Raw genomic sequence first — 24,661 nt, 5'->3', positions numbered from 1 at the left:
CAGCCCGCCCCACCCGCGCCCTCGCTCGCTCGCTCTCTCTCTCCCGTGAGGAGAAGGTTGAGGGGGCAGAAAAGGGGGCGGGGCGTGTCCTGGCCGACGCGGGGACTCGCGTCTCGTGGGAAAGGGGCAGTCCGCCGAAGGAGGGCAGCGCGCGGGTTCAGGAGCGGGTGAGTTTGTTTGTGGGGTTTTTCCTTGCGTTCTCCAAGGCAGACGCGGACTCTCGGGCTGCTTCCGTGTCGCCTCAGGCGAAGGCCGGGTTGGGGAGGGAGGGAGGGAGGGAGGGAGACTCTTTCCCCCCCCCCAATAATGTTTATTAAGCTTCTTACACATATAACACATACTGTAAAACAAATGAAAGAAAAATTTAAAAAGAACAAGGGAGAAATAAAACAAATAGCTACAAAAAAAATATGAACAATACAAATTGATTAATCAGTTAAACTTCCATCCTCATAAACATATTCCTTGACTTCCTCTAGTCCTTCCCATCTGAATTTCCTTGTAACTGGATGTAGCAGTTTTCCAATATCATTATTCAAAAACAATATTCTAATTATAATCAAATTTATTAATTTTTCTTAACATTATGGATCTCATTCATTTAATTAAATCTGAATTTAATCCTAGGCCTAATTGGTACTTTCAAGTAATTTTTAATATTACAATATTTATTCAAATAGTCTTTAGATTTCTTCCAATCTTCTTGATATTCCTCTTCTTTCTGGTCGCAGATTCTTCCAGTGAGGTCAGCCAGCTCCATAAAGTCTATCATCTTCATCTGCCATTCTTCCACAGTTGGTAGTTCTTGTGTTGTCCATTTCTTGGCTATTAAAATTCGAGCAGCAGTTGTGGGAGGGAGGGAGATGCTTTGCTTAGACGAAACTTCGCTTGTCCGAAAGAAAAAAGAACCCGAGGAATGCCTGAAGTTTTGGTTTGCTGTAATGTAACGGGTGTTATAAACGTGTGTCATGAAGGAGGAAGCCAGGAACCCCTTCTCGTTCCCCCTACAGGCGGGGGGGGGGGGAGATGGGCTTGAATAAAATATTTGGGGGCCCAGGCAAGACCCGCCCTGCACAATTGATTGCAAGATGGGTCGCCCCCAGTGCCGGATTCACGTATAAGCTAAAGAAGCTATAGCTTAGGGCCCCACTCTCTTGGGGGACCCAAAAAAATATAAAGGGGGAAAAACACAGCAACAGTGTTTTGTGTTGTGTAGGCTCCTGTGATGTAAGCAATGGGCCCCGCCTGCTAGCCTGCTCCCTAAAATATCACTGGTTTGCTCATTTCTATAGGAACATTTGTTATTGCCAAATGCCAATGTGTTTGCATTATTAAGTTTGTTATGAATAAAAAATCATGTTAACTTAGAGCTTGATAATTATTTCACTATTAATATAAAAGGTAAAGGGACCGCTGACCGTTAGGTCCAGTTGTGGACAACTCTGGGGTTGTGGCACTTATCTTGCTCTATAGCCTGAGGGAGCCGGCATTTGTCTGCAGACAGTTTCCAAATCATGTGGCCAGCATGACTAAGCCGCTTCTGGCGAACCAGAGCAGCGCCCGGAAACACCGTTTACCTTCCCGCCGGAGTGGTACCTTTTTATCTACTTGCACTGATGTGCTTTCGAACTGCTAGGTTGGCAGGAGCAGGGACCGAGCCACGGGAGCTCACCCCGTTGTGGGGATTCGAACTGCCAACCTTCTGATCAGCAAGCCCAAGAGGCTCAGTGGTTTACACCACAGTGCCACCTGCGTCCCACTATTAATATACTTCTCAAATGTATTTCAGTTCAATTACTTTGATAAAATACATATTTTGTTATTTGCAAATGGCTTTAAATACCTATTAGGTCCATAACGTACCATATACTGCATATATTCAACACGAAAAAGAGCCACAATTTGTTGATGACACAGCTGGACATATAAAGGGCCCCGTTACCTCCAGTAGCTTAGGGGCTCATCAAACCTAAATCCAACCCTAAATGGCAACGTCCTCAGATATTTTATTGGGGATGCCCTCCTGTTTTCCCCACCATAAACCCATGAGAAGAACCCCTGCAGGGCAGAATCCGAGACCAGGGAGAAGAGTTGGTGGAAGAAGATTGGAGAAAATTTAAAATTTATTTACAGAAGTATTGTAAAATGTATGAATGTGGATGACTTTGAAATAAAATGAAGGGGTTCTAGTAACAAGAGATAAAAACTTGAAACTATAAATTTGGGAGGTAAAATATTTAAGGATAAAGTAGCAGGATATGAATTTGCTGAACTAATTGTTAAAGAGGGATACAAAAAAGGGAGGTGCGAGGAAGTCAGGAAAATAAGTTAATCAAAGATGAATAACTAGAAAAGAGTGATTTGTGTTTGCCTTATTTTATTTGTTGTGTTTGTATTTTATGTATTGTGAAAGATTGTATTGTTGTTTTTCTTTTGTGTGTGTTTTATTGTTGTAAGTCTGGTTATATCTTTTTATTGTTAAACCTAAATAAAATATTATTATAAAAAAGAGAAGAACCCCTGCAGGATCAGGCCAAAGGGAGGCCCCTCTAGCCCACCACCCTCTTCTCACAAGCGCCAACCAGATGACCATGGGGGACCCTTGGGAAGAGCCTTCCCTCTCTCCCCCACCAGGGGTCTCCAGCAAATGATCATTCAGAAGAATTGATTCTCTTGGGACAGAGACCAAGATACACGATGTCCTGTGTGGAATTGGGAGAGTGGGGGGTTCCTGCTGGTGGATCTCTTGCTGGCAGTTTCCTAGTGGCCCACTAAGCAGCTGCTACTTTTCTTGTGAATGATTCTGGCCAGGATAGACCATAAGCAAACTTAATTCAATTGTCAGTTGGTTTCTGAAATGTAAAATATTGTGTATGGGGGGGAGAGTTACAGTACTACTACTACTACTACTACTACTAATAATAATAATAATAATAATGTGTTCTATTGTGAGGGGGCTGTTGGGTGGCTTTTTTGTTTTTCTTATGTATTTTGTGGTTTTATATCTTGATTTTATTCTGTGAACCGCCCTGAGACCCCCCGGGTATAGGGCGGCATATAAATTCAATTAATAATAATAATACTTATATATTGTAAGCTACATAAAACTGAAGCCAGCCCATCTTCTAAACACTGTAGGCTGTGGATGCCAATACACTTTCTTCTACATGCACCCTGCTCCCCCCAGTAGGCTGGAGCCATCAACCCTGCTTCAGGTTCCATATGTTTAAAAGATGAGGTCACCAAAAATTGGGGTCTTAAGATGCAGCAGCCCTGTTGTAAAACACCCTGTCCAAACAGGCCTGCCCAAGCAACCTCTTGAGCCTATACATATTTCCTAAAATGTATTTAACTTCAGAAGCTATTTGAAAGGCTTAAAGAAACACATAAAACTATGTGTGTTGAAGTGGTTTTATATGTATCAGAAATGGGGCTTACAACAAAATGTTGTCGCGTATTCTCACCCCTAACAGAAATGTTTCTATTCAGAATAGTAGCTAGTTGTTCCTTCCTCTAAGATACTAAAATCTTTTTTGGAAGGTTGTTTTAAACTATTTTGTAGAAGTTTTAATTCTATTATGATGTTTGCCTTCCTTGATTCTTTGAAGGAGTGTGTGAAGGAAGTTGCAAAGACCTCAGTCCATCCCTTTTTGTGACTTTTTGGGTAACTTCTGGGTTCAGTGCAATGCATGTGAGCATGGTCACACACATATTAAAAAGGTAAAGGGACCCCTGACCATTAGGTCCAGTCGTGGCTGACTCTGGTGTTGCGGCGCTCATCTAAATTTATTGGCCTAGGGAGCCGACGTACAGCTTCCAGGTCATGTGGCCAGCCTGACCAAGCCGTTTCTGGCGAACCAGAGCAGCGCATGCAAACGGCGTTTACCTTCCCACCAGAGCGGTACCTATTTATCTACTTGCACTTTGATGTGCTTTCGAACTGCTAGGTGGGCAGAAGCAGGGACTGAGGAGCGGGAGCTCACCCCGTCGCGGGGATTCGAACCGCTGACCTTTGATTGGCAAGTCCTAGGCTCTGATGTTTAACCCACAGCGCCACCTGCGTCCCCACACAAATATTAGATGTGCCTAAAATGGTATCTGTCTGTACTTTGTTTGTAAACTTCATTTTTTAACTGGAGGTTGCAATTGCCTTATCAGATCTTTAAAAGAAACAAACAAACAAACCCACCACTTTAAAAATAAACAACAGTGGTGCTATTCTGTGAATGTGTCCTGTTTTAGTCCAGGGGAAACCTGCAAATCTTATTTACTGCAATATTCATTTCTGCAGGGTGAATAAAATAAGAAAATGCCTTATTTTTTAACAAATGTGAATGTCTTCAATCTCCTTTTTTGTTTTACTTTTTAAAAATTCACTTACTGGCTCCTCTCCCCTTCCTGTGTGTTTGTGTAAAGATATAACAGTAATAGCATTCTCCTTTTGCTTCAATGCAGGAAGCCTTTGAAATGAAGGGTGACCAAGGAACAATCTGTAGTAAGGAGAGAGGGTTTCTGTATGAATTCAGGGCTGGAAACCAACATTTTGTGCTTTCAGTTCCTCTGAAATTCCCAGTTCAAGAAAGTGCTAGCCATTTGCATAGGCATCTGATGCGTCCTTACAACTTGCCATGCTTCATAGAAAATGGTAAGGATTTATTCTATAACATCAAACATAGACTTTCTCACAGTTGCATAGGGCCTCTAAAGAACTTGGATTTGACATAATGCCATCTGCAGACGTCGGAGGGAGATACATAGGTGGCCCATTGCACATGCAAAACTCTGTTTTTGGATGTAGGGAAGTTGAGGCTATAACTCATAGCTGCTGATTTTGCCCTGCAGATCCAAGGGCGGGGGCGAAACTCCTGTTGCGTATTCGGTCACATCATTTGGATAAAATGACCCACAAGATACTGTGATCACTTAAAATAATGGAATAATCACTTTAAAAGGGGCATTGTTTGCCACAGTGGCTAATAAACTGTGTGCTTTATAGACATATTATCTGGATGGCATGGAATACATTCATGTGATGAATTGCACTGTGTTTAGCCCAAGACAGAGACATGGGACTGACATTTGTTGGAGTTCTATCCCTTGTGCTTGGGTTTTTCTTTAACTCTGCCTTACTAGCTTTAATTTTGATCTCAGCTTTCCTCCCCTCCTCTTTAAACAGTTGGGGGGGGCGGGCTGCCTTCCTTCCCTCACTTCTCTGAACTCTTCCCCCTCCCTTCTTTCTGCTGTGGGAATGATCCCTCCACCTGTGAAGCAGACCACAAAACTGTAATGCATAAAAATATTAAATCGGATATGAGGGATTTGAACACCAAATGTGTGGAACTTGCAACCTTTCCTATGAATGTCCTCTTAGTAACCATTAAAAATTGAATTTACCCTTTATAATGACTGTAAATTAATAACAAAAAATTTTTTTTCCTTCCAGTAGCACCTTAAAGACCAACTAAGTTAGTTCTTGGTATGAGCCTTCGTGTGCATGCACACTTCTTCAGATACACAGAAGTGTGCATGCACACGAAAGCTCATACCAAGAACTAACTTAGTTGGTCTTTAAGGTGCTACTGGAAGGAAAAAAAATTTTTTGTTTTGACTATGGCAGACCAACACGGCTACCTATCTGTAACTGTAAATTAATAAGATAAGCATATCAGTTGATGGATGACCCCCAAAAAACCCCTGCCATTATTTCAGATTTAAAAGAATCCCTGAATAGATTCATTGAGGAGGAATCCATAAAAGATCATGATGAAGAAGCAGAAGCAGCCCTGGAAGCTGTAAAGTCTGGCCAAGTAGATTTACACCAACTGGCAAATGCTTGGGCCAAAACTTATACTGAGGTAAGAAGTCTCCATAGCATTATATATGCTTCAGAAGATGATGCTGGAACTTATTTTTGTAGCATACTCATTCTTTACTGGTTATTTCACTCTCTGATTAGTAATACATGAACCAACTACTGTTGTTTTGTCTCCATCGGGATCCATGCTCAGAGAATGAGTTTGCTTTTCCATTGTTCAGTTATTTGCCTTCCTCCCTTCTCTGGCTCTAACAAATGATGGTTAATTTGAACACAAACTGCTTCGCAAGGCATTACCAACTAATTATTGCTAGAAGGCTGATTGAGTTTTCATCTTTGGCTTATGCCTTCCTTTTTTCTGCTATTACATGAATTGCTTTTTAGTTTGTTTGCTTTTTTCCTTTTGTAACAAACACTGGCAAAAATGTTATTAATGCATTATATATTAGATACTTAAGAACTGTGTGTGCTTCCACAGAATCTTTTAAGTACAGTGGAACCTCTACTTACGGACGTAATCCGTTCTGGAGGTCTGTCTGTAAGTCGATCCAGGTCGCTGGTAGAAGTGCCGTTGTGTTCAGGCGCATTCGGTGGCAGCGCACTTCTGCGCATGTGCAGACGGCGGCGGCCACTTCTGCACGTCCACGAATCGCAGCAAACCCGGTATTTATTTCCAGGTTTGCCGTGGTCGCGACTTGGATCGGGCTTGCACTAGGTCGGACTTGGATCACTTGCACTAGGAAAGTACTGTTAAACACTGACAGTCTGAGCCATTGATATTACAGTGGTACCTCAGGTTAAGTACTTAATTCGTTCCGGAGGTCCGTTCTTAACCTGAAACTGTTCTTAACCTGAAGCACCACTTTAGCTAATGGGGCCTCCTGCTGATGCCGCGCCACTGGAGCACGATTTCTGTTCTCATCCTGAAGCGAAGTTCTTAACCCGAGGTACTTTTTCTGGGTTAGCGGAGTCTGTAACCTGAAGCGTCTGTAACCTGAAGCATGTGTAACGCGAGGTACCACTGTATTTAACATACTGTTCACAATCTTTAATGCAGATAAAGAACATCTTACTGCCTTTTGTAAAGATTCTTATAAACACAGAACATCAGTAATTATTCAAAATGAATAGGGTTTAAAAGGAAGAATGATACCGAATAATTTTTTGTACCTCTGTGTTATTATTTATATTCATTTGTAAAAATCTTTATATACTGTTATTCCTAAAAAAAATCAAGAGTGGTTTACAACAATTGTACAGGGCACATTATCATCATTTTATAATTTTCCAGGCGACATTGGAATATGCAAGACCTGAAGACCCAAGCTGGGATGAAGATTTTGCAGATGTCTATCATGATCTTATCCATTCTCCTGCTTCTGAAACTCTGTTAAATCTGGAACACAATTATTTTGTTAGCATCTCTGAACTGATAAGTGAAAGAGATGTGGAACTGAAAAAATTACGAGAAAGGTAATTTTTTAAAACCTGGCATTTTCTGTTAGTCCTAGAATTATTATAAAGAGAGAAGAAATTAATCTGGTGTGTGTTATTTTTCTAAAGAACTACCAGAGATGTAAATACTGTCAGGAACCGAATGCACCTCCTTTTTTAATGTACTGTTCCCACCGAAGACCGTTTTTGAAGTTTCCCTTTGCCATAGAGTTGAGTGTGTGTGACACTGTTGATTAAAAACAAATCTGCAGTCCTTTACAAACTTAAAAGTAATGGTCATGGAAGGGTCTTAATAAGCCTCCTTATGAAGTGGATAGAACTAGTTTTAGGGTCATAGTTCTTTGGATCCTGGCCACTAGCTGTGTAGTATGGAATTTTCTTCATGGGGGCAGGTCACTATTTCACACATTTAACTTGCGCGATCTCAGCTTCACACACTTGGTGGCTGGACAGCTGATACTGCACAAATAAAATTCACGCAAGGTAGACAGCTTAAAAGCTCTTTCTGTGCCCGGTTTTCCCCGCTGCGAAGAGAGAGCTTTTAAGCTTGTCAGATTTGCTTCCTGGGCTCTGTAAACCTCCCTACCTTTTCAAAGAAAGGAAGAAATCCTATGCTAAATGGATATTGCAGCATGTAAACTGCCCTGCCCCTGGCCATACTGGCTGTTGCAGTTCCTTTTTTATAATAGTTTTTATTAATTTTAACATATAAATTATAATACACACCACAGAACTTCCTCACTTATATAATCTTTTTTGGACTTCCATCAGCACCTCTGATGAGCCACCGTTTTGACCACTTCTTATGCATTTCTTAATTTCATATTGCCTTTAATTGTTTTAACTAACCATCCTCCCCCTTATCCATTTTTGCAATAATTCCAATAATACTCCTAACAAAACTTCTTGCAAACCTACAAACATAGTCTGATCATCACAAATACTTTTCAAATAATCTGTAAATTTACTCCAGTCTTCTGTGAATTTCTGGTCCCGCCAATTTCGAATCCTTCCTGTTAGTTTATCCAATTCTGCATAGTCCATTAGTTTCATCCTCCACCTGGCTGTTGCAGTTCCAAACATCTGGAGGGCAGCTGACATAATGGCAGTGAGAGGATACAAACCTTTTCTGGTGGCAGAAACCCTGTCACGAACTCTCCCCCCACGGAAATTTGACTTCCCCCCTCTTTGGTAGTTTTCATTCCACCAAGCCTTTAATGGTTTTTCGTGCTGATTGTCTTTTATGCTCTTCTTCAAGATGCTGTTTTTAAGATATTTCTTCTCAACTTTTCTTCTATTGACATATGTTTATGGGCGATGGGGTGGTCACTTGTCAGGGCCAGATTGTGATGCATAACTATTTTTTACAAACGAACAAAATTTTTCTGACTAGATTTTTATCGTAGGCAAGGTGCTGAAATGGATAAGGTGATGCAAGAACTGGGAAAGTCATTATCGGATCAAGACGTAAACATGCTGGCAGCACAACACTTTGAATCCCAGCAGGTAAATGAAGTACCTGGTTGGAATAAATTGGGCAGCTCGTTTGTTGTTAATCAATTGGCTGACTCAATGTCTCCTTTTAGGCTTTGGAGAACAAGTGGAACAATGAACTGAAGCAAACTACAGCTATCCAGAAACAGGAGTATCAGGAATGGGTGGTAAAGCTTCATGAGGATCTGAAAAACCCCGGCACCACTCTCGGGTACCCTTCTTTCTTAGTTTTCTTCTTAAATTACTGATTAGGGATTATATCTGTTAGTTACTAATTAGAGGGAGCAGATTAGGGATGTTGGGGTCCGTCGCTTCTTCTGGCCAAATGTTGAATCTAGTCCTGGATTAATTTATGAAACTGTTAATTCCATAACTGGATTAATTTATGGGACTGGAGCAGCTGGAAGCGGCAAAGAGGGAGATCCCAGGCTGCCCCTGCGTTAAATGGAGCAGACCACGCGACCCCCAGGCCAGCTGATTGGCTGGCCAGGGGATGATGCGATTGGGATTCCCTCAATCGTGCGAAGGCTGAGAGCCAGCCCCCGCGCATGGTGGGAGGGTGAAGCCCGCAACTCCACCTCCTTCTAGGTCGGAAGTGGCTTTCTGGCTAAATGTTGAATCTAGTCCTGGATTAATTTATGGAACTGTTATTTTATTTTAGTGTAGCAAATCCACACCCTAATGTGGACTAAAAGCACACAGGAGGTGGGAGAGCCCCCAATAGGATGTTACCCGTGTCACAACAAAGGGGTCTGCTTTTGTTGCAAGATCAGCACCAGGGACCTAAATCGGAAGGTGGCAGCTGGTTGCCTGTTGGCTAAGTTTCTCTGTGCTGCACTGTTTTAATAAAGTGCTCAAAGGGGTGAGCACAGTTCTTCCCCTACCCATTTTGTCATTGCAACAACCCTGTGAGGTAGGTTAGGCTGAAGGGCAGCGTTTGGTTCAGGATCATCCAGCAGGCAATTACAGTTTTGTGGGGATTTAAACATTGGTCTCCCAGATCCTAGTCCAATACTATACCACACGGGCTCTCTGTAGCTCTGCCCTTGAAGCTGTTGCAGTTCACATGGTTAGGGTAAAATGCCTGTTCCTGTCAAATTAATAAACATGGAGGCAGTGGGGGACAAAGCTTAGTCTAGCGTCATTTTCTCTGTTTTATTTCAGTGATGAAATAAACGTCCAACCCAATCAGTGGAGAGAATCTGCAGAAGGCAATGGGAGGCTTTTTGAAGACCAGAGACAGCTGGAAGAAAGTTTCACTATTCATCTGGGTAAGGGAAAGATTGAACGTATAGAGCTTTTTCTCACAGCCACTTTTTCATTCATTTCCAGATTGAACGTGGTTGTCCGCATATCCATATTCAATGGCTTAGCACACATACAGGCCACAAATTACCAAAATTTGAAACATGTCTTAAGTTGTGATCTAAACCTATCTTGGTAACCACATCAGTGAGTAAAAATTCATTGAAAAGCTTGGCTGGTATTGATGACAACTTATGAAAAAGGTTATGCCAAGTGCAGATATTCCATCACTAAGTTTACTTAGTGTAAAGAAAGTTTTGTGCACCAGCAAAAGTAATTCATTTTGGAAATCGCATCAGTGATGACTGATGTGTCTTCTCTAATAGCCCAAATGATTTTCTAAATACAAATGGACCCAAAATGGGTTTATTTCAAATAGACAGATGCTAAAACTGTCTGATTTCCCCTGAAGTCAGATTATTGTTTTCTAGATATTTTTGTATTCCACCCACCTCGGCTATTTATTGAGTTGCTTGATATTGCTGCAATATTAGCAGACTTGCTGCTGATCTCTCTCTGAACTGGTGTACTTTGCCTTCACAAGGACATTGCTGCACTATGGTTAAGTAAATTTCTATTCTGATCTGGGGTGAGTCTACTGGGCTTATTTCACTACACATGTCTGTTCTTTCACAAGTTACTAAGAGAATGTATATTGTCAGGGAATTGCCATCAGCTCAGAGGCAAGAGGTGAAAGGGCAGTTGTGTTACAGGGAGCCTCCGAAGATCTTGCGAAGCAGCTCCTCTTCTGGCGAGGAGGAAAGCCCCGCCTCCAGTGGGGAAGGGGCGCAGTGACCAGAAGATTCTAGGGAGAGCCCCAACACCGAACCTGAGCAAACCGTAGAGGAGGGAAGTACCCCTTTGCCAGCGCCCAGATTCTGCTAGCGACTGAGCGGACATGGACTTGAATTGCAAGAACCACTTTTTAACTGTTGGGCGTGTTTCTCCCAAAAGTTCCAAGGAAGAACCAGCCAGCAAGGAGGATCTGCACCTCATTCGCAGATCTGAGAGAGTCACAAAGGGTGTGCCACCCAAAAGGTACTCTCATGAGTTTGCTAACTCAGCTATGGCATGTATAGCTGTTGTTAACAGCTCAAGCCAGGTTCAAGGTTTGTCCAGGGCAGAGACAAAGCCATTCCTGGAGGTTGCAAGGTGCAACACAATTCTCCCTAGCCAAGGTAGAGCTGAAGCTCTAGTTCCTTGGAAAAGAAGTCACCAGAGGTTTCAACTGGTGGATCCAGTTGCAGGTAGTTCCAATGGTGGAGCTGGGACAACAGGGGTTTGCTATGTGTATAACAGCTTTGTTTTTCTCTCTGGATGCTGTACTTGTTTTTGCAGCTAGTGTGACTCAAATGGGGGAGGATGTGTGTGGTTAGATATTAAAAGCTAACAGTAGTTAAACATCTCTAAACTGAGACATACAGTATAGCTCTGATCTTTTCTATTGCTCCCTCTATATGTGGGATTAGATAAGTGGTTTTACAGTGTATTTTAGATTAGCTTTAGCCCCAGCAGTAAAGTCAGAGTATCTGAACATGCTTACATAATTCACTTTTCCTGAGGTGATGTGAGCTCCTTTTGGTCTTTCTCCCACTCCCTGTCTCTTTCAAACACATCTTATTTTTTTCCTCCTGCCTAGGAGCCCAATTGAAAACGATGCATAACTTGAGACTGCTGAGGGCAGATATGCTGGACTTCTGCAAGCACAAGCGCCATCACCGCAGTGGAGTCAAACTCCACAGGCTTCAAACGGCACTGTCGCTTTATTCAACTTCTCTTTGTGGCCTGGTGTTGTTAGTGGATAATCGCATCAGTTCATACAGTGGGATCAAAAGAGGTAAGTCGTCCTCACTGAATTGGATTTCTTCCTGTTGAGTTCAGGTCAAGAGTTATATAACTACTTCCTTTCCCCCCCCCCCCAAACTAACATATAATTGATCATTTGACAGCCACCTCTCATTCGATATAATGAAGTGCATCACACAGACAAATAGTTGTAAGGCCCACTTGTAAGAATGAAAAATGGGATAAATAACATTCTGCTTAGCTGTAACACTATTCAGTAGTCAGGTTTGCACCCTTTTTTCCTTGCTGGTTTTAAATGATTGGTTTTTAATTTAAATCTAACTCCTCCTGCATGCTAGAACCTTTCCCCGACACCTCGTCTTCTGTGTGAAGGGAATGTTTTTACATAGAAAAGTATTCAATCGTGTGAACTTCTGGCTCATAAACCAGGTTCTTCTCCACTGAGATCTACGATCTTTCTTTCCTTTCTTCCAGATTTTGCAACAGTTTGCCAGGAGTGCACAGACTTCCACTTCCCTGGGATTCAGGAGCAACTTGAAGTTGTTCAGCAGGTTGTACTTTATGCCAGGGCACAACGCAGCAGTAAATCCAAGAGACTGCATGGTCAGTACTAGTTGTAGTTGCTTTCCTTCAAATATAAACTGAAAGCGATTTCTAGTGTCCTTTCCAGTAAAAATGAGGAAAATAAGCATTTCAAAAGTGTTATTTAAGAATACATTTCTGCACACAGAATTTTTGTTTTAATTCTCAAGTATCAATTGATCGCTGCTGCTTGAGTTATAAATGTTCCAGTTGCTTCTTCCTTGTTTGTGTAGAAAATAATTTGATCTTTCCTTGTGTGACATAATACATAACCAAGATACATTCAGTTACATGTGGTATACTATTTTTTTGTCATCTACAGATTCAGGAAACAGAAACAATGGCAATGAAGATAAATCTAAGAACATAGAACAAAACCTATCAAATATTTTACCTGGTACGTTTAGTTATGCAGTTTGTTCAGTTAGATGCGTTCCTTGCTAGAATTCATATTGCAGTCTTTTTTAAATTCCTGTGTCAATTTATCATTCAAAGCTACTTGCCAAATATTCTTTAACTGAAAGGCACCCCAGAGTTTCCCAGTGCTAGGCAATTTTGAGATGGGCTGCAACCAGTAACCTAATTCAGGTCTCTGTGAATTAAAGAATGATTTGTGTCATCTTGAAGCACAAAGGGAAGAAAAGCTAACAAAGGATCTGGTTTAATAGGTTGCTGTATGATTTGGGTAAATACTATCTTCCAAAAATCTGCCACTCTGGCATAGTCCTCCACAGGTGAAAAAGCACTTCCTTAACCTGACAAACCCACCAACAATATGCAGAGAGACTCCAATGAATATAATTCAGGTGAATTGGAGTCCTGTGCCATCAGGCTAGTCTCCTGTACTTTAGCAGAGATAGAGTGTAAATGAGGTTGAGATCACATAGCTTTCCATTCAGCTTCAGTAATTTTAATATTCACGTCCTCCCGTAGCTGACAAGATTCAGAGCAGTCTGGATATTGGAAATACAGCAACATTTTATAAATTTCCACAATCACCCCCTTATTTCTCTAAGGTAGTGTCTCTCATAGACTTTCAAACATTGTCAGAGATTGAGGAGGACCATAACTGACAGAGAAGACTTGGGCTTTCTGAAACCAGGAAACTTTTGTACCTTATAGTAAGGAATCCAGCATTTTAGCTAAAATTTGTTTGTTTTGTCAAATAAATCTTTCTACTGTGTGGTGCCCTTTTCCTTCCAAACCAGAGAACTGAGAGTAGTTCTCTGGGGTTTTAAAATTTAGGTGTTTTTTTAAAAAAGTGGAAGTGAAGATGCAAAAGGACTGAGTTTTGGCCCGTCTCTTCCGTGTCGTGTCAGACTCAGGAAAGAGTTTTTAAAGTGAAGCAGAGATGGCAAGGCAAAGAGGCAGGGAGGAAAGCGTGTCGTTTCCATTGAAACACACAGGAATTTTTAGCATTACAAGTCAGTACTTGTAATAGTTGACCTAATTGACAGGAGTCAGAATAAAGACTAATGACATTCCAAATCTCTTACACTGTTCACTAAAGGATTCAAAAATATTCTGCCACTTTTTAAAAGTAGAATCAGATATATACCTGGGAGGAATTTAGAATAAAAACATAAACTTTGGCAAATCACTGTTTTCAAGGCTGCTATATGCCCAAGCCAATATAAATTGAGAGTGGTCCAACTTATAATATCTTTCTCAATAGAAACTGCCAAAGGAGTAAAATTGTGTTTCACAGTCAAGAAGTTACAATCTCAAATGAATTTGTAAGTCCACTGTTGCACTGCCTTGTTTTGACTATGTTCTTTTTGTCCACACATGTAAATGTTAAATAACATGGGGTACATTTTTACACTTTGCCATGTAATCTTGCCAAAAAACAACATGAACTATATTTAATTCTTACCTAATGGAACACATCTGATATCCAGAATTGGGGTGTAATGCTAAAATACTTTCCGACATTTTACTCCCTCCATAGATTTGGTTTTAAATTTATCACTAAACTTATTATAACATTTTTCCCTTAGGAGAATTTTACATCACCCGTCATTCAAATCTCTCTGAGATTCATGTAACTTTTCACCTCTGTGTGGATGATAATGTGAGGTCAGGTAACATTACTGCCCGGGATCCTGCAATAATGGGCCTACGAAATATCCTCAAAGTGTGTTGCACACATGACATCACCACAGTTAGTATTCCTCTTCTGCTGGTACACGATATGTCTGAGGTAAGCAACTTATCACCAGTCGCTGCTTTTTCCTGTTTAACAATATTGTGGCTGACCCTGCTAGTCTAGACCTGCTAGTTTTCTAAAGTGGTGGGCATTGACCCACAGTGAATAAAGACCTAGGAGTCTAAGGGTTCCTGGAGCAGAAAAGCAGTTTACAAGATATAATGTGAAAAACCTAATTGGGAACTGTGATCTTCAGAAATAAAGGTCACCGGTATTCACAAGAATACAGTGGTACCTCTAGTTACGGACTCAATCTGTTCCAGGGTTTGCACCCCTAAAAGTCCACAACTAGAGTGCCGCTTACACCACGGCGCGATAAACCACTTCTGCGCATACGCGCGTGGGGTGAAACCCGGAAGTTCGTATCCTGAAAAAACGCAACCGGAGACGGACGTAACAAGAGGTACGACTGCACTCGAAAATGGGATTTCTCTGTTAGCCTACTGACATATGCCCGTGTGTGTGATATGTGAAAATGCATATCAGAATGATGGGGGTCCTCCAGAGAAACGGGGAAAATTTGTGACCCCTCCTTAAGAACAACTCTTTTGGTGTGGAAGGAGGGGAATTTGGTTTTCACCCAGGGACATCTCCACTCACCCTGATATTTAGATCACCCTGCTTTTAGACTCTTGGATAATATCAGCAGTTCCAGACCTGGGAATCCATGGGAGTCTATAGAATGGGTGCCATTAAGGAGGAGGTTCTAATTGCATTGCTAGAGAGGACCCTATCATTCCTCCTGCATGATAGGGTCACTGGTTTGGGCTCCAGCTCCACCTAGTGGACAGGCAGGAAGTGGGTGTCTCCTAATCAGCTTTTGCTCCCACCTGAGGCATTCTCATCACTCTTGGTCGGGGGTTTTTGTAGCTTGGCCCAGTTCACGGTCCCACAGATGCCACGGTGAGCCGGAGTGTGTGTATGCGCGCATGCGCAAATGCTATTTCCGGCGCTCCTTCCAGCGCGTAGGAGTTTCCCATTGCGCAGTTTCCCATTGGCTGCAGGAGCTTCCTGCAGCCAATGGGAAGCCGGTCAGCATCATGGAAGGCGGTTCCCGCTGTGCTCTGCACCGGCTTAGCGTGGCACATGTCAGCCGACCGAGTGGGAGGCGGGGGTCCATGGGCTGGTTAAATGACCCCCATGGGCTGTTTGTGGCCCATGGGCCTTAGGTTGCCAACCCCTGCTTTTAGTTCTAGCTTATTCTGCATTTTTTCCCACTCCTCTGAAGTCCCTTTCCACCCAAATGCCCTCCAGATCTTCCAACCTCCCTCCATTTGGAGTGGCAGCTACCTTCCACCTTTCCTTTCCTAAACATTTTTTTCAGCTTGCTTAGCTAAAAAATGAAGAAGAAAGGGCTTCCCCTCTTTCTCCTTCCTCTTCCTTTCCCTGCTCAATGGACTGTATTCAGGGAAGTGGACTGGGATCACAGCCTGCCCATGACCCATAGAGCTGTTTCACGTGGTTCAGTGCACCTGATCAGGCCCATGTCTTTCTTGGGTGTGCATGTCTGTAACTCCCCTTGCCTGCACAAATTTCTACAGGGCAGCAGCCTCCAGCACTTTTCAGCAACTCAGGACCCCCCAGTAGGCCACAAGCAAGATACAGTACCTTGAGTAGGTATTGATACATCGACCAGGAGTGGTTTGAGGGCCAGAGCACGGTGGCGCTTTCACCTGGCGGTATATCATGGGTGAAACCACTGCTGTCGGGTGTAGGCATCATCACACACTGGCCCTTAAACCGAGGGGGAAACGAGGTACAGAGGAATGAGTTCCATTGGCCCTGGCCCCATGGCCGATGGAGCTTCTAGCTCCCTCTGTGCAGCGGCTGCAAGTGCCACATAATGCTCATTCCTCACTTGTAAGAAAGCCTCTCCTCTTCCCAGACAGCAGGTGTTGTGAGGGGGAACCGTTCCCGCGTCGGCAGGGGGACGTGTTTGGTCCCCGGCTGCTGCCCCGCCCTGCAGTGGGCCAGCCAATAGGGTTGGCCTGGGGGCAGAGTTTAGACGCATTCAAGCGGCCGCGGCAGCCTCCGCGCCTCATTCTGCTTCCTGGAAGACGTCGGATCACCCGCCCGCCCACCCTTTAGGCTAGGTTTATGCTCTTGACCTTGCTATGGACCTTGGTTGGTTGCCCGGGGGCCTGGTAGGAGTTTTTGTCCATTTGGCTAAATTGGCACCAGCCTCTTGCTTTTTCGCCTGTTGTTGTTTAGTTGTTTAGTCGTGTCCGACTCTTCGTGACCCCCTGGACCAGAGCACGCCAGGCACTCCTGTCTTCCACTGCCTCCCGCAGTTTGGTCAAACTCATGATGGTGGCTTCGAGAACACTGTCCAACCATCTCGTCTTCTGTCGTCCCCTTCTCCTTGTGCCCTCCATCTTTCCCAACATCAGGGTCTTTTCCAGGGAGTCTTCTCTGCTCATGAGGTGGCCAAAGTATTGGAGCCTCAGCTTCACGATCTGTCCTTCCAGTGAGCACTCAGGGCTGATTTCCTTCAGAATGGAGAGGTTTGATCTTCTTGCAGTCCATGGGACTCTCAAGAGTCTCCTCCAGCACCATAATTCAAAAGTATCCATTCTTCGGCGATCAGGCTTCTTTATGGTCCAGCTCTCACTTCCATACATCACTACTGAATTGCCTACCTCGTAGCAATTCGTCACAACTTTTCCGATTTTGGTGGTTACTCATTGGAATGTGTGTTGGGGGGGGCGGGGTGTGGCCATCACCTACCCCGCCCCATTTTGGGTATTCCGTTAAAGGAATCCGGTGGTCGTGGATCCTGTCTGGTGCCCTTGCTGGTGGCTAGGGCCATGGCACGACCCCCGGTGACATCAGAAGAAGCTTCCAGTTGTATTTGCATCAACAAGCTCCTCCCACTGGTTGTTAACCCTCAAATGACCCCCCGCTGCACAGGTAGGTATACCTGATATAGGTAGATTGATCCAATGCCTAAGCCAATAACGCTCACATGCTGTAACCAATAAAAGTTGTGGCGTGTTCATTACATTACATACCAATATACTAACTCCAGAACAATGTTTTTTCATATACTCTTTAGCACAATGAATGATGCTTTACAGGGTTAAAGAAAAAGAAAAATGGTGTAAAAAAAAAAAAAAAGTACCAAGGTGGAAGTAATCTAATTAGACACAACAATACAGTAAGAGTAAATTTTTTGAGGTCTTAGAACAAAGAAAGGAAGTCAATTTGTGTTTATGTACGTAATGATATGGTGTTTTTTTTCTGTAGATGTGTGCTTTTTCGTTTTTGTTTAGTTTAGTTTTGTTTCCTTTGCTTTTTTTTTCGTTTTCTGTTTTTTTTCCCTATATGTTCCGGGGATTTTTGTTTGTATAGTATTATTTTGGATTCAATGTTTGTAATTTTTGTTATGATTCTGCATTGAAAATAAAAAAATTCCAAAAAAAACAAACAAAAAACAAAAAAGTTGTGGCCTGTTTCAGCCTGTTAACCTAAAATACTTGTGTCCATGTCCATTACTTCTCCACTACACGGGTTAGGGTCCTCGACTCACAAATCATTGTTTCATTGTGGCAGCACCTATGCTTTGGATCTCCTTCCCTCTTGACTTCAGGCAGGTGCCTTTGTTGTATTTTTTGCCAGTTGTTGAAACATTATTGTTTAGACAAGCCTATCCAGACACACTGACGTTACTGTGGTTTAATCTCTCTTTAGTCTGTTGTTAATTTTAATTGTTTTTTAAATGTTTAGACTTGATTTTGCCTGTTTTTTATTTACAATTCTCAGATTTCTTGTAAACTACTTAGAGCTTTTATTACAATTCAGCGGTGTATAAATTTTGTTAAATAAGATAAACAGACCGTACTGTTCCTGAGAAGATTAATTTTATAGATTTAAATTCTGTGCTGTTCTCTGTGCCCTGGCTTATTTTTATTCTGTGCATACCCAAAATGACAAGTACACACGTTGTCATCCAAAGCAGTCATCATCCAAGTGTCACATCCTGTTTCTTCCAGAAAGCCTTTTATGGCATCATCTCGTAACCTCACTGACTGCCAAATGTGCTGCTAATTTCCCTTCAGAATAACAGGACCTTCCTTTTTAGAGTCTTGTTTTTATCTTTGCCAAGACGCAGATCAAAACCACCGGCAAACACCCACGTTGCATGTGAGCAAGAGAGCGTGTGGGCAGATGAAATTACAATGGAGATCTAGTATTTCTTCCGCTAAGCCTGAAAAATCCCTATATCTGTATTCCGTTATCCCTTGCTACTCTTTCTGATTCATATATTACATAACCCCAAGGGCTAAGTAAACAGACGTTAAGGATTTGCATCATGAGAAAATTGATTCTAAATGTTTCCAGTTTACAAGATGTTTTGTGGTTTTACCTTCAGTCTGTATTTTATACATGTTCACTGAATCTAGGTATTTTAGTCTTGCTATCCTTGTAGGACATGGTGGGGCAGATTTGGCTGCTTCCAAACAATGAGTCTGAAATTTAACCTGAATTTAACAGCTATTTGTTTTATCAAATGTAAGCTTCGACTTTCTATACTAGGTCCTCAAGGTGGCTAAGTGAATAACGTCGAAAATACAACGTAAAACAAAAACCAGTAAAAAGCACAGATGGTAACTGATAAAGCAGCAACATAAACGCAGTCATTAGCTGATATAAATTGGTGTATTTTGAGAACCCAAGAATGAATTTACAGAGCTTATTTATTAGCAGACTTATGAAATGATTGGGACCCTTAATGTGCTTTCGCAGTATGATGACATAGTGCATGGCAGGGGAGCAGATTTAATCACAGTATAGTTTGACTGTGGCATAATAGAATCTGAGTCGGAGAGGATCTTTTAGGCCATGTAGTGCAACTCCGACTTGATAGAGCTAGATCATCCCCAAGGTGGCTGTCCAGCCTCTTGAAGACCTCTAGAAAGTGAGAACCCACAGACCTTCTAGAGACTTGGTCCCATTGTCTCACTGTTAAATGAAATGAGACTTGTATAAATAAAGATATTGGGGGAGGGCAAGCAACAGGCAGTGGTTTGGGGTGAGGATTGAGTGAACAGAGCAACCATATATTCCATAAATTTGAGATGTTAAAGTTGGATGAATAAAGAAATGGTGACAGTTAACTTGTTGCAATGGCTTATTAATTTGAGTCATTTGCTGAGTGTCTTGATCTGTATATAAACCCCCTGCTATTTAATAGATAATTAATCAGTTTTAATTTTTGTTTTTTATTTTAAGGAAATGACTATATCCTGGTGTCTGAAAAGGGCAGAGCTTGTATTTAAGTGTGTTAAAGGTTAGTAGTGCACAGTCATAGTCTACATTTTTTGGAAATGCCAATTTCAAGAGTAATGGGAACAGCCTTAACTCAGTGAGCACATGCATTGCAAGCAAAAAGTTCCAGGTTCAATCCCTGGTATCTCTGGTTACAAAGCTCAAATAGTACACTTCGGAAAGACCTGAGACCTTTGATAGCACTAGACTAGACTAAATCAGAATGAGTCAACTTCGTATGTTCAACTAAAGTAGCGATTTCTGAACCGTTTGAAAACTAGACTTAACTACTATGCAGATGTGTGTGGAATTGCAGCCTGAACCATACTGCATATCAACATTATTATTTTCTTCTGAATGGAGTATCCATCATAAAATCCACTATGCCAAGAGCTCTTTGTCTTATTGAGCTTTGGGCCTTCCCGTTGAGAATACCAGATAGACACCATAAACATAGAAGAAACTGCTCTGCATGATCTAATAATAGTACATTAGGTAAGACCATGCTGACTTGTTTCTCTGCGCTAAGAAATCTAGCCTGCCTCCAGTCCCAGCCAAGCCTTGTACGAATAGCAACATGTTGCAGGAAGGTGTCCTTGTTTTTTGGGGTTGTGGGGAGATAGGAATTCCTCTTCCAAGGATGTTCCTTTCCAATTCTATTCCACATTGAATTGTACTAGCAGAACCACTGAAAGTCTACACTCCTTTAGGTGGAACTTGGGCAAAAGCTTGTATGCTTGACTCAAGCCAGTTCCTTTCATGTTGTGATGTGAAGCTGTTGTAGAAAACTGGGAGCGCCTAACTGGCTTTGCTCAGCCAGCTGGCTTAATCACAGAAGCCAGGTTCTATTACAGTGGTGCCCCGCAAGACGAATGCCTCGCAAGACGGAAAACCCGCTAGACGAAAGGGTTTTCCGTTTTGGAGGTGCTTCGCAAAACGAATTTCCTATGGGCTTGCTTCGCAAGACGAAAATGTCTTGCGAGTTCCTGCGGGGGTTTTTCCCTCCCCCCCCTTTTTCCCAAGCCGCTAAGCCACTTATCAGCTGATCCGCTAAGCCGCTAAGCTGCTTAACAGCTGATCCGCTAAGGCGCTAAGCCGCTTAACAGCTGATCGCTAAGCCGCTTATCAGCTGATCCGCTAAGCCGCTTAACAGCTAAGCCGCTAAGCCGCTTATCAGCTGATCCGCTAAGGTGCTTATCAGCTGATCCGCTAAGCCGCTTATCAGCTGATCCGCTAAGCCGCTTAACAGCTGATCCGCTAAGCCGCTTATCAGCTGATCCGCTAAGCCGCTAATGGGCTTGCTTCGTAAGACGAAAAAACCGCAAGACGAAGAGACTCGCGGAACGGATTCTTTTCGTCTTGCGAGGCACCACTGTATATACAGTCCTGGTTGGAGCGATGACTTATAGGGTCACTGTATTTTTTAATTCCTTCCAGGATTCATGATGGAAATGGCTTCATGGGATGGAGGGATTTCTCGGACGGTTCAATTCCTGGTACCGCAGGTAAGTTAATGAAGACACACACACACACACACTTTAAATTTTGTTATGTTCTAGAACAGAAATTTTGATAGGTTCTAGAACAGAAATGGTTCATAGATAGCCCTGAGTGGTGTTGCTATTTTAAAAAAATTAAAATTAAAATCTATCAACTTTATGCCAAAAGGCACCTCCCAATCCCATGGTTTTGTTAGTATTTTTTTAAAAAAAAAATAGTGTGGTTTATCAGATGGAATGCCTGCCCTGGATTCGAATCTCAGTTCAGCTTTGGAACTCCCTAGTTTATACCCCAGCTTACAGATTCGTTGTACAGATAAAATGGGGACGGTCATCATATATGTTGCCCTGAGCTGCTTGGAAGGGAGGGTGGGATAAAAATATAATTAAGTGGCTGCTTGTAGCTGATAAGCAGAACTTTGCAAATATGTGGCATAGATTCACACATTTTGTAAAATAGCTGTTTGTATAAAATAGAGTTTATTTTGTGAAATGAGAGGCGTGTTTTATTGCTGGAATGAATCTGAATAGCTGAAAATCCCCTCTCCCACTGGATGTGTAGAGTGCCCTTATGAAGCTTTTTCGGGAGGAAGAGCTGGATATAAATTAAATAAATAAAAATTTAAAAGTTGCAAGGAAAGCTCGGAGGCTTAATTTGTGTTTGAGTTAGAGAGAACAAGAAACATATTTACTCTTTGGCTCTCTTCCTTTTTATTACAGAGTATTTCTGAAGAAATGTTTTATCAGCTGAGTAATATGTTGCCACAGATTTTCCGTGTCTCATCTACGCTCACTCTGACATCCAAACACTGAGTGCCGTCAAATACTCTGAAAAGGAAATATAGGAAGACAACACTGGATCCATTTTAATACATTAAGCATCTCCTTAATGATAACCACCTGAATGTAATTATGGTGCAAGTTCCTTGAAAAAGCTGGGATTCAAGACATACTTTAAAGTTTGCACGAGGGGAAGTGGGTTGGTTTGTTGTTTTCCCGCCCCTCACTTTTGTCTGCATGCCTTCTCACCATATTATGGGATGTTTTGGGTCCTCCAAGCTTCAGAAGCAGTGGGGAGAGAGGGGCAGTAGGGAATGTGGTAGAAGCCTAATCGATGTGTGAAATACAACAGTGGAGCTCTGGGTCAAGCCGTAATGTATTTTCCTGTACATAAATATCATCAAAGAGATAAAAATACTTTAAAAAATGGATCTCTTGACAAATGTGTTGATACTTTGTATGGAGTGTAACATTGATCTCATTTACATTGTTGACATTTGACATTCTTTGCATTTATTTATATGTGCAGAAATGGCTACAACTTGCTTCAGCGCACAGGTTGCAATCATAAGCTTATGTAGGCTGGTGGCCACTGCTGGGAACAGTGGTCTATAGCATTTTCATCATCCCTCGCCCCCACCCAAAAAAAAGTTTCGTACAACTTACCTGTGGCCAGATACCATGGCTTTGTGCATTTGACCTGTTCACATTCCACATCATTGGCTGCTAGGAACCAGGGAAATGCGCAATTTTAGGAAGCCAGAATATGGGTTACCAAGGGGAAGGGATTTAGACATAACACTGCTGTTTTCATTTGCAGCCATGTGTATATTGTAGCATCTGACCTTGTTAAGAAGCAAGTTTAGCGAGTCCACTGCAACTTCCTTCCTAGCGGAGTGCTGGTTTAATGGAGCAAGATACTTTTCTATTCCTGCATTATTATACTTGTTCCGTAATACGTAGTAAAGCATGAAATATGATGCGTAAGCCCTTTAGTAGTATGATACATTTAAACAAAATGAGAGGAGAATCACCTTCCTTGCAAAAAAAATTTTTTCCTTCCAGTAGCACCTTAAAGACCAACTAAGTTAGTTCTTGGTATGAGCTTTCGTGTGCATGCACACGAAAGCTCATACCAAGAACTAACTTAGTTGGTCTTTAAGGTGCTACTGGAAGGAAATTTTTTTGTTTTGTTTTGACTATGGCAGACCAACACGGCTACCTATCTGTAACCTTCCTTGCAGTTAGCAAATGAAAAGTAATGATCATTTCTCACTATCCTAGCTAGATTCATGCCACAAGATTTGTGTGGTGTGGTGTACAGTTCTGAGGCCTAGGTCACATAGTTTCAGTCTTTTGCTGATCATTCTTGTAATTGTCACCCATTTCTAGAATTGACTTTTCCTTTCTGAAGTACAGTGTTTTGGTGTTGGGATAAGATATGACATATCAGCTCCTCTGCTCTCCCACCACTACATTCCTCTTGAGAGCCTGTGCACAGAACTGCTCTGGAAGATAAAACTGTCTTTTCTTTCATCTTAACCTATAATACTAAATAACCTGAAACACTCGGAAGAGCGTGGCTTAAATAAACCATGACAAGCATCAATAGCACATGCTGTGGGACAAACGCCACCTTGTCCTTGTCTTCAGACTTCACATCAAATGAATGGATCAGTGTGCAGAATCTAGCAACTTTATTTGTGAATGGCTTGAAATGAAATGAAATGAAATTTATTGCAGTCCCAGACCAGCTTCACATACCGTACTAAGCGAACATAAAACACAGTAGAATTAAGTTTGAATTAACAATTGAATATAACAATAAACAATACAAATATGACAGCCATTAGAAATGTGGTTTAGGTCTTAGTCTCTAAAATATTATCTAGAGTTTGCATCTGAGGCCTTAGTCTTTGTAATAGCACAGCGTGTTCCCTGAGTTTTATGGCAGCCGCGCAAAATTTGACCACCTTTAGCGTGATCTCTGGGTCCTTATCCTCTATCAGGGATTTTAAGCATTGATGTTCAGACCCACCTGGAATTTTCTGTATAACAGGGGTGATCAAGACTGAACGTATATCCCCATAAAAAAGACCTCGTAGCAAGACATGAGAGACGGTTTCCACCTCTATCAAGCCACAGGGGCAGACTCGCTCTGCATATGGTTTACCCACATATCTGCCCTGCAATAAGGTAGATGGCAGCATGTTGAATCTAGCAAGGGTGAATGGCCGTCTTTTAATTTTGACAGATATATTGCTGATCAGAAGGTCGGCTGTTTGAATCCCTGCGACAGGGTGAGCTCCCGTTGATCGGTCCCTGCTCCTGCCAACCTAGCAGTTCGAAAGCACGTCAAAGTGCAAGTAGATAAATAGCGGGAAGGTAAACGGCGTTTCCGTGTGCTGCTCTGGTTCGCCAGAAGCGGCTTAGTCATGCTGGTCACAT

At 42.2% G+C, this 24,661-nt stretch overlaps 1 protein-coding gene across 3 annotated transcripts; it reads left to right on the top strand.

The window, feature by feature from the left end:
* Window positions 1–37: 37 nt before the first annotated feature.
* FERRY3 (FERRY endosomal RAB5 effector complex subunit 3) lies at window positions 38–23,844 on the top strand (the record flags this gene model as incomplete). Of its 3 annotated transcripts, none has more annotated exons than XM_083615718.1 (15): window positions 38–167; window positions 4,456–4,645; window positions 5,710–5,855; window positions 7,107–7,288; window positions 8,677–8,776; window positions 8,857–8,975; window positions 9,929–10,035; window positions 11,709–11,906; window positions 12,350–12,478; window positions 12,780–12,854; window positions 14,458–14,660; window positions 19,899–19,956; window positions 21,372–21,439; window positions 22,154–23,254; window positions 23,458–23,844. In XM_083615718.1, 13 exons carry the CDS (start codon window positions 4,468–4,470, stop codon window positions 22,244–22,246), a joined length of 1,656 nt encoding a protein of 551 aa, XP_083471844.1. In that variant the 3' UTR covers window positions 22,247–23,254; window positions 23,458–23,844. The 3 variants fall into 3 exon arrangements, with proteins under 3 accessions (XP_083471844.1, XP_083471843.1, XP_083471842.1); XM_083615717.1 differs by lacking the exon at window positions 23,458–23,844 and adding an exon at window positions 681–794 and having other exon boundaries at window positions 50–167; window positions 22,154–22,850; XM_083615716.1 differs by lacking the exon at window positions 38–167 and having other exon boundaries at window positions 4,450–4,645.
* Window positions 23,845–24,661: the final 817 nt, after the last annotated feature.

Source organism: Podarcis filfolensis (assembly GCF_964270895.1).
Source record: "Podarcis filfolensis genome assembly, chromosome: 5".
In the NCBI taxonomy this organism is placed as follows: Eukaryota; Metazoa; Chordata; class Lepidosauria; order Squamata; family Lacertidae; genus Podarcis; species Podarcis filfolensis.
This window is presented reverse-complemented; position numbering and strand designations above follow the sequence as displayed.